The sequence below is a fragment of the Nannospalax galili genome, unplaced genomic scaffold, assembly GCF_000622305.1.
Source record: "Nannospalax galili isolate Female #2095 unplaced genomic scaffold, S.galili_v1.0 scaffold338, whole genome shotgun sequence".
Lineage (NCBI taxonomy): Eukaryota > Metazoa > Chordata > Mammalia > Rodentia > Spalacidae > Nannospalax > Nannospalax galili.
In genome coordinates this window covers 306,130-316,518 of record NW_008340849.1, presented here as the reverse complement: position 1 = coordinate 316,518, position 10,389 = coordinate 306,130, and the positions used below count along the sequence as shown (strand labels likewise).

The 10,389-nt window shown below is 39.4% G+C and overlaps 1 protein-coding gene across 1 annotated transcript in view; it reads left to right on the top strand.

Annotated features, from left to right (window-relative positions):
* Positions 1-10,389, top strand: part of LOC103736344 (sodium/hydrogen exchanger 10-like) — a gene marked incomplete at its 5' end in the record, with an annotated part of 75,345 nt that overhangs the window by 45,439 nt on the left and 19,517 nt on the right. Inside the window, one exon of the mRNA XM_008835820.1 lies at positions 133-306. Within this exon, the coding sequence (XP_008834042.1) occupies positions 133-306 (174 nt within the window). The remainder of the gene's footprint in view (positions 1-132; positions 307-10,389) is intronic.

Here is a 10,389-nt window from a genome sequence, read left to right as displayed (position 1 = left end):
AATTTAATAAGTTCATTAGAAATGGAGAAATATTTCCAAATTGATACAATAATTATTAAAACCAAAGTGGGAAAAATAGTAGTTTTGAAAAGTTAACTGGCCTATGTATTTTTCTCTTTGTTTTCTGAACAGCTTAAAAGAACAAAACCACAATTGGAGAATGCCCAAGTACCCTTGGAATCAGAGGGAAAAGCTTATTCAATAATTTATACAGAGTATTTGCTCAGTGGGGAAATAATAGGCGAGTTAAACTGCTTAACTAAACAACCAGTGCAGTATTCTGCTACTTGCAAATCTTCAGTGGAGGTCAGAACCTTTATCTTACTGTTGTATCCCATTCAGTATCTGATGTCAAACTTAAGATGTTGTTGGTGCTTAGCAAATATCTACAGTGCAGTGGTAATGTATGATTTTTGAAAATAGGAAAGGTACAAGGACAAACTTAATTTACACAATTATATTCACTACATATAATATTATAGCAAAATGGCTTCAAAAAGTGAACTTACCATAACAAAATCAGAATTTAACTAGGAAATCTGGTCACATAAACTGTTTCATAGTGAAACTGGTCATGACATGTTAATTAGCAATACCAATACCAGTTTTAAATGTATAAAAATTTATTGAGATGTGCAGAGTTTGAGACTGGGCAAATGGTTGTTTGAGTGGTTACCTTAATCTAAATACAAGATGTTTTTATTTGTGAATTACACTACAATTTTTATTTTTATAAAAAGAAAAATATATCATAATTGGGAACATAATGAAGGGATAAAATTTATTGCTAGGAAACCTCATCAAAATAGACAAAAATTTGCCTAGACATGACTGAAGGCAAAATCCTCAGGGTGCCAGGGGTGCCCACTGGCCTCATATGAACAACAAAAAAATTACATCTCCCCATGAAAGCATAGGAATAAAGAACTAGGTGCTCTTAAGTCTGTAGGATGAACCATTCTCCAGAAATTATTTTACAGAAAACAGGAGGAGAGAAAACAAGTTAGTGATACCAGACTGGAGAGATAGCTCGTTGGTTAGGAGCACTGACTGCTCTTGCAGAGGATCCAGGTTGATTCCCAGCACCCACATGACAGCTAACAACCATCCATAGCTCCAGTTCCAGGGGATTCAATGCATTCTTCTGACCTCGGCGTGCATTGCACAACACAGGTGCACTTACACACATGAAGGTCATACACTCATACCCATAAAATAAAAAGGCAGCAAAGGAAAATTAGTAAAAATGGGTTTAAGAGATATAAAAGTCAATTAAAATAGCTCTAATTTAAACCAACTATAAAGAGATGGATTTGAGAAAACTTAATATGAACAAAGTATTGAATGTTTTTTATAAGCCAATCTATGAGAGAACTTATTTATTTGCTTGTTTATGCTTATTTTATTTGTATGAGTGCTATGCCTGCATTTATGTAAGTGCACCCATGCCATGCAGTGCCCATGGAAGACAGAAGAGGGTTTCAGATCCCCTGGAACTGGAGTTACCAAAAAGTTGTTAGCCACTATGTGGTTGCTGGGATTCAAACCCTGGTCCTCTACAAGAACAACCAGTGCTCTTAACTGCTGAGCTAATTCTCCACCCCTGAAGAGACAACTTTTTATAACATGGGTGGTTTGCACAGCTTTAAAAATATCATTCTGAAAAAAATCACTGTAAAAGTGAAGGATTTTACCTAATAGAAAAAAATTGCTATATATTGTAGTCATAGAGTAGGTAAGGTTGGGAAGGGTGTGGTACAGGAAGAAATGCAATTTTAGCATAGGCATGTGTTTCTTGCCTTCTTGAAGGAAAGATACTTTGAGAAGCAGAAAAGAGACTATGCGTGCAAGGCATGGCATTGGGCAGAGGGCTTCATCTATTATCTGGATCAAATTGTCAAGGGACAATATGTTCCTTTATTTTTCAGATTAGATAGTGTAGAGCAGGGGAAGAGCACACATAGTGTTGGAGAGGAATTTTAATTAGATTATATTGAGTTGAACATTTGAGAGGATCACAGAGAGTCTAGATATCAGCCACAGGAGATTTAAATGTGAGATATCAAATACTTATATATTTGCACATTCACATACACATATAAAATAATTATCATTTGGAGGCCAATAATTCAGGTAAGTACTGTGTGTAGCTGCCTAGTCTGTCATAGAGCCTTTGAACTGATTTAGATGGTGTATTTAAAATAAGATAATCACATCTATTAAATTTTTAAATATCTCTCTAAGTAATACATAGTAAAATATTCCAAGTGAAATTCTTTGATAACTAGTATTTGAATAAAAACACTAGCTTTCTACTTCAGGCCATTATGAAGTCATGGTGTGCCTAGCACACTCACCATAACCAACTACAAAACTTGATAAAATACATGGGGCAGATTTTTCCATCATGATAAACTGGCAGAGTGTCTTAGCTTGCTTTCATTTGTTATGATAAAAAATGCAGACCAAAACCAACTTGGGGAGGAAAGGGTTTATTTGGCTTACAAGCACAGTCCATCATCAAGGGAAGTCAAAGCAGGACCTCAGGGCAGGAACATGGAGCAGAGGCTATCCAGGATAGCAGCTTACTGGCTTGTTCCTTTGGCCTGTACTCAGCCTGCTTTCTCATATAGCACCTGCCCAGGGGTGGCACTGCCCACAGTGGGCTGGATCCTCCCACATCACTCAACAATCAAGAGAATACCCCACAGATATGGTCACTGGCCTATCCAATAGAGAAAAATTCCTCAGTTGAGGTTCTCTCTAACCATGTGTGTCAAGCTGACAAAGCTATCCAGCACAATTGACCCCTTGTTAACTTGACACACAAACACATTACTTTAAACCCCAACATTTCCATTTCTTATCCCCAAGATCTCATATTAATATAAATGTCACAACACAAAACAATTTTAAAACTCCCACAGTCCCTAAAAATCCAAACACGTAAAAAGTTCAAAATCTCTTTTACAAATCTTTTCAATTGTGGATGCCTGTAAAACCCAAAACAAGTACTGTTTTATTTCAAAAGGGAAGAATCAGACACACTTAAGCAAAACCAAAGTCCAGCAAAGTAGCTCAAGCATGGACATCTGGGATTCACTCATGATCTTCTGGGTTCCAAATGGCTTGGGTGGCTTCATTTCTCTGGCTCCACCATCCACAGCACACACAGCTTGTCTCATAGGCTCAGGCCAGCTCCACTCTACACCTGCCACTGCACTTAGTGGCTGTCCCATTGGCACCTCCAATATCCTGGCGTCTCAACTGAAACTGAGGCTGTACTTTCACCAGTGGGCTCTCCTTGCCTTTCAGGGTGCAGATTCTCAGATTCTCTCCACGGACCCCTTCAAGCCTTCAGTCCCAGAACCGTACAGGAGACCCTTAAACATTACTATGTCCTGCTTCCAGCTTGAAATGGAGGCTCAGGCCACCTCTGGACCATAGCTTCTGTGTGCTGACACTGAAGAAATACTTCCCAGAAGATTTTGCCACAATAATGCTGGTCTCTTGTTACCCACAGCTGATTTTTTCAGCCCCGGCTAACCAGCATCAATTGTCACAGGAAAGCAAAGGTTTCACTTCAATGGTACTAGTCTCTTCTTAATCACAGCTGATTCTTCAGCCCAAGATGACTGGAAACCACAGATTCACCATTCAAAATATCATACAAACAGCCCTGATAATCTTTTCTTTCCTTTGAACATTCATAAGCCAAGCCTCCATTATCTATACCTCTTTCACCATTATCTTCCAAGTTCCTACAGAAGTGATCATTGAACTCCAAGCAATTTTCTGGTCCAAAGTACCACAATTCTCCTATACGTATATAGTCAGGCCTATTACAACATTACCCCACTTCTGGTACTCCATTTCTGTCTTAGTTTGCTTTCATTTTCTGTGATAAAAATACCAGCCAAAATCAACTTGGGGAGGAAAGGGTTTATTTGGCGTAGAAGCACAGTCCATCATCAAGGGAAAGCAAGGCAGAAATTCAGGGCAGGAACCTGGAGCACAGACCATGGAGGATAGCTGCTTATTGACATGCTCCTTTTGTCTATGCTCAGCCTGCTTTCTTATACAAGGCTACTTGCTCAGGGAAGGCACCACCTACAGAGAGGCTGGGCCCTCCCACATCACTCAGTAGTCAATAAAATGCCCCGTAGACATGGCCACAGGCCAGTCTAATGGAGAAAATTCCTCATTTGAGATTCCCTCTATCCAGGTATGTCAAGTTGACAACTAAAGCTATCCAACACACAGGGTTAAGGTTAAGTCTGAAAACCTTGAGAAAGAGAAACTGACTAGGTAAGCTCTTATGCTGGTTAGCTTTCATTGTCAATTTGGCACAACCTAGACTCACCTGGGAAGAAAGTCTTGATGAATTATCTGGTTCAGGTTTGCCTTTGAGCAAGTCTTCGGAGGACTATCTTGATTTCTAATTGACTGAGGAAGACACTGCCAATTGTGGGTCACACTGTTCCTTAAGCAGGGAATCCGGAACAATGTAAGAAAGGAGAAAGCTAGTTGAGAGAAAACAAGCAAGCATACAAAGAAGTATTTATTCTCTCTTTGCTCTTGACTGTGGATGTGATGTGACTACCTCACTGCTTGAGTTCCTGCCTTGACTTCCCCAAAATGATGGACTATAACTTGGAATGGCAAAGTAAATAAACCCTTTCCTCCCCATGTTGATTTTTGACAGAGTATTTTATCAGAGCAACAGAAATGAACCCAGGATAGTCCTACCTGCACCCAGATTCCCTGCCTAATACTGTTTTCCTGTCATGTTGCAGCAAGTAAAGATCTCTGCAGTTGTGCAGTTGTATGCAATAAAATGGCTGGCATCTGCTCAGCACAGAGCAGATGTCACACAGACAGAAACCTGTGGAGTCTATGTACAATTTCTCCACGTGTCCTTAGCAAAAGATGTTCACATGCACAGGATGATATAAAATTAGACTCACTATATTGTTGAGAATGAAGTAGGTATGTTAGTAGTACATTAGTAGTCAAGAAATGCCACCAGGTGCAGTGATACCTGCCTATAATCCTAGCATGTGGGAGTTAGAGGCAGAACGATCAATGTAAATTCAAAGTCAGTCTGGTCTACATAGCAAGCTCTAGGCCAGCCAGAGTTACAAAGCAAAACCCTTTCTCAAAGAAAACAGAATAAAAAAGTGCCAAGGATTAAGGACTTTTAAGGTTAAGTCTTTCCAGAAAGGAGAAACTTCTTAAAACCACAACTATCTAACTGAAGGACCAGAAAGAATAGATCTTATAAGTAAAAATCATGCCATAAATTAACTTTCTCAAATGTATCCTAACAGTGCCCTTCTCAAGCTTTGACAGTGTGTGGGGTGGAGACAGTTTACAGGATAACTGACTTCCAAGGTACACTGTCTAAGAAAATACCTGAAGCGTTCTACTAATTAACACAAACAAATCATAACAGTCAGCCTGTGCTGATGTCTAATGATCAGGTAATAAATGGATTGCCTCCTACAACAAAAATGAGGAATTTTCAGAGGAATAGAAAGGAATCTGGAACTTCTACAATGTGTAATCAACAATCAAGAATTATTGAATATACTGGCCAGTGTGGTGATGCACACCTTTAATCCCAGGACTCGGTAGAGGCAGGTGGATCTCTGAGTTCAAGGCCAGTCTGGTTACATAGTGAGTTCCAGGCCAGCTGGGGCTACACAAAGACCCTGTCTCAAAAAGACAAAAAAAGAATTATTGAATACACAAAGAAACATGAAACAGTAACCTAGGCACAAAAAATAAAGGAGGGATGGGGCACTCTATAGAAACTGACCCTGGACTTGCCTGGAGAATGAAATGGGCAAAGACCTCTAAAACAGTGGTTCAGAATAGATTCAATGAACTGAAGGAAAATATACTTAAACAACTAAAGGAAGGGGGACTACTCTTAAGCATAGTAGAGTTAGGAAATACCAGCATAATATAAACATATAGAAAATAGTCAAATGGAAAGTTTAGAATTAAATAGAGCAGATTGGGGTGCCAGCAAAAGAAAAAGATGGAGGAGAAAACAATAAACAGCAGTCTAGGGGAGGGAGTGAACAAGATTCATAAAAGCACGCAGAAAGCAAGGTATGGTGGTCTATAGCTGTAATTCCAGTACTGGGGAAGGTGAGGCAGGGGGATTATGAGTTAAGGGCCAGCCTGGGCTATATAGGGAGACTGTGTCCTGAAACAAAAAAAAGGAAAATGAAGGTGGTCTATAGCTGTAATTCCAGTACTGGGGAAGGTGAGGCAGGGGGATTACGAGTTAAGGGCCAGCCTGGGCTATATAGGGAGACTGTGTCCTGAAACAAACAAAAAGGAAAATGAAAGGGAGAGGGAAGGAGAAAACGGAAAGAAAATGAGAAGGAAAGAGAAAAGTATACAGACTCTTCTGCCACAATGGTGTCAAAGGATACCCTCCAGTGATTATTCACAACTATAGGAACATCCATTTCAACAAGTATAGCATTGCCTTTACAATAACTAAAAAGCCAAGTGAGAGAGCTGAGTACCTTAGTACTTATGCTTAGTAGTCAGTAGCTTATTTTAGCAAAACAGTAGGATATATTGAAGAAGGTGTCCTGGATGCTTTAGTTGTCAACTTGACACACCTGGGTAGAGGGAGCCTCAATTGGGGAATGTCCTCCATTGGACTGGCCTATAGCCATGTCAATGGAGCATCTTCTTGATTATTGAGCAATGTAGGTGGGCCCAACTCACTATGAGTGGTGCCACAAGAGGGCAGGTGGGCCTATATTTTATAAGAAAGCAAGTTGATCAGGAGCCAAGGGAGCAAGCCAGTAAGCAGCATTCCTCCATACCCTGTGCTTCAGTACCTGCCTCCAGGTTCCTGTCCTGAGTTCCTACCTTGTACTACCTCAGTGATAAATTATGACCCAGGAGATGTAAGCCAAACAAACCCTTTCCTCCCCACATTGGTATTGGTCAGAGTGTTTTATCACAGCAATGGAGAAACAAACTAGGACAGAAATCAAGAAGAAAAGAAAGAAGAGAGGATACTGACAAACTCATTCTGATGCCAGCATTAGTCAAATACCAAAGCCAGACAGGTTTAGAAAAAACAACCTAGAAAACTATAAGCTAATATTCATGATGAACAAAAAATTTTTAAATCTTCAAAAATGCTAACAAACCACATGCAAAAGCACATCAAAAAGATTATTCACCGTCATCAAGTATGATGCATCTCAAGAATGCAAGGGTGATGCACCATATCAGCAGAGCAAAGGACAAAAATCACATGGTCATCTCAGTAGAAACAGAAAAAATATTTACTAGAATTCATCATCAGTTCATTGTACAGAATCTGAACAAGGTAGGAATAGAATGTCTCAGCATAATGAAGGCCACGTGTGTGTGTGTATGTGTGTGTGTGTGTGTGTGTGTGTGTGTGTGTGTATAATAAGTGCAAAGCTAACACCATGCTAAAAAGAGAAAATTAGAGACTTTGAGATCCCCTGGAAGGCAAGGGTGATATTTTTACTACTTTCATTCAACAGGATACTTCAGTCTTAGCCAGAAAAATCCAGCAAGAGGAAGAAATACAGGGTATCCAAATCGGAAAGGAGGAAATCAAACTGTCACTGCAGATGAAATGCTCTTACATATAGTATATGCTCCAAGACCAGATAAAAATAGAAGTATGAAACAAACCCAGCAAAATTACAGGATATAAAATTAACATACAGAAATAAGAGAAATAAGTGTTATTGCTACAAACTAATAGTGAATCTGGAATAAAAGTCAACAAAACAATCTCATAATAACTATAAAAATACCTAGGAAAAAAATGTAGCCAAATAGGTGAAGATCTTTACAATGAAAATGATAAAACACTGATAAAAAAACATTAAAAGACAGAAAAGCATTCTATGTTCATGGATTGGGGAAATCAGTGTGAAAATGGAAATGCAATAATATGTTAGGGGAATATCTACTTTCCCACATTCATTGTAGTATTATTCACAAACTGTTCCAGTTACTTTTTATTGCTGTGACAAAACATTCTAACTACAAACAAGTTGGGGAGAAAAGGGTTTATTTTGTTTTATAGCTCCCAGTGACAGTCTATCTTTGAGGTAAGTTAAGCAGGAACTCAGGGAAGGAACCTGGAGCACAGACCATCGAGGATGGCTTCTTACTGGCTTGCTCCTTTGGCCTGTGCTAAACTTGCTTTCTTACACAATCCAGGACCACCTACCAGAGCTGGCACTACCCACAGTGGGCTTGGCCCTCGCACATCACTCAACAATCAGGAAAATGCCTCACAGGCATGCCCACAGGCCAGTGTGATAGAGGAAATGTCCTAATTGAACTTCCCTCTTCCCAGGTGTGTTGACAATGGATGCTACCCAGAATACAAGGCATAAAACAGAAATGTATTCAATAGCTGACATTTGTTTTTAAAATGTAGAATGTACTTACTGTGGAATATTATTAGGCCCCTCAAAAGAATACTAGGCCAGCCAGTTGGATCAGTGGTAAAGGCTTTTGCTACTAAGCCTGATGACCTGAGTTCAGTTACCAGAACCCACATGGTACAAGAAGTAAATAGGTGCAGGCTGTCCTCTGATTTCCTAATATATGCCTTGGCACGTGCAGGTGTGTGTGCATGCATGTGTGCACACACACAGATACACACACATAAACAAATGTAATTTTGAAAACTTTTTTAAAGAATAAGATTCTGTTCTTTGCAACAGTAAGAATGAGGATGGAGGACATTATGCTGAATGTAATAAACCAGACACAAAAAGAAAAGTACTGCATGTTCTTACCTATGTGTGGATTCTAAAAAAAGTAACTTGCTTACAGAGCATAGATAAATGGTTTACCAGAAACTTATTGGGAGATGAAGGGACAGTGTTGATCAATTCTACATTTTGGTTAGACTGGAAGAATAAATTTTAGTGATCTATTTTACTACATGGTGACCACTTAAATAATAGTTTCAAAATTGTTAAAAGAATAGATTTTATAAACATTTTTATTAATTCTTTGAGAGATTCATAGAATGTAGGTTGATCATATCCACCCCCAGTACTCCTCCTAACTTGTCCCATAGCCACCCTCTCTCCCAAGCTCATGCTCTCTTTTTTAAAATAACCCAAGTCCAATTTGTGTTGTCCATATACTCCTGAGCGTGGGGTCAACTACTGAAGGATGGTCTACCACCAAGAACCATACCCTTTAAGAGAACTGACTCTTTCCTCCCTCAGAAGCCATCAGTTGTTCATAGCTCCTCAGCTGGGGGTTAGGGCTGAATTGTTTCCCCTTCCATGCTGGAATACTGACTGGCTTGATCTTGTGCAGGTCTTGTGCAGGCAGCAATAATTGCTATGAGTTCACAAGTGACGATGATCCTGTCATGTCCAAAAGAACTTGTTTAGTCCCAGTCCTCCCCAAACTCTGACTCTTAACAATCTTTCTGATCCCTTTTCCACAATAGTCCCTGAGCTTTAAAGAGTGGTGATAGAGATGTCTCATTATGACTGAGCACTCTACTGACATTTATTGTCTGCATTTTGATCAGTTGCAAGTTACTGCATTAACTACAGCCTACTGCACAAAGACACTTGAATGAGGTCTAAGAGCTGCACTAATGTACAGGTAGAACAATACAAATTTAGAGCACAGTTTGATACTATGTCCATTTAGCAGATTCAGTCCTGGGGTCCATGAACTCCTCAACCATGTATTCTGGGCCAGATTTCCAGTACCAAGTATGTGTTTCGTCCTGTGGAAAGGCCTGAAATCAGATCAGAAAGTGATTACTATATAACATTCATGCCACTAGTGTACCCATGTATCTTACTATATTGATCATTATTTATAAGTTGACATGGTTCGCAGCTAGATAAGGCTCTTGATGCCTTCCCCGCAGCAGCCTACATAATACTTTCCAGTACTATGATAGATAGCCAGCAAGGAGGAACCTTTGTAGACAGTACTGATTTGTTTTCTACATGTCCCACAACCAACATGTGTGGTGTCTTTAGCAATAGGGTCTTACCATCAAGTTCTAGTGGGTAACCAAGAGCAACAGCAGTAGCCTGTATTGTTTTTAGTGTCTCCAGGATACTTCTGACCAACACCTGGAGGAAGGTATCCCACATCTCATGCTGGGCTTCTAATTTGGAAACCTATGACTTCTGGAAAAAACATAACCCCCTGTGTAGGTAAATTCAAGGAAAAATAATAAATTTTTAATGTTCCATTCCCAAAACATTGTAAGTTGATAAGATAATGGAAATGTTAATTATCTTGACTGAGCCCACAACGAATGTGCAGATCAAAATATCACACTGTGCCTCATTAGTATACATAATTATTATT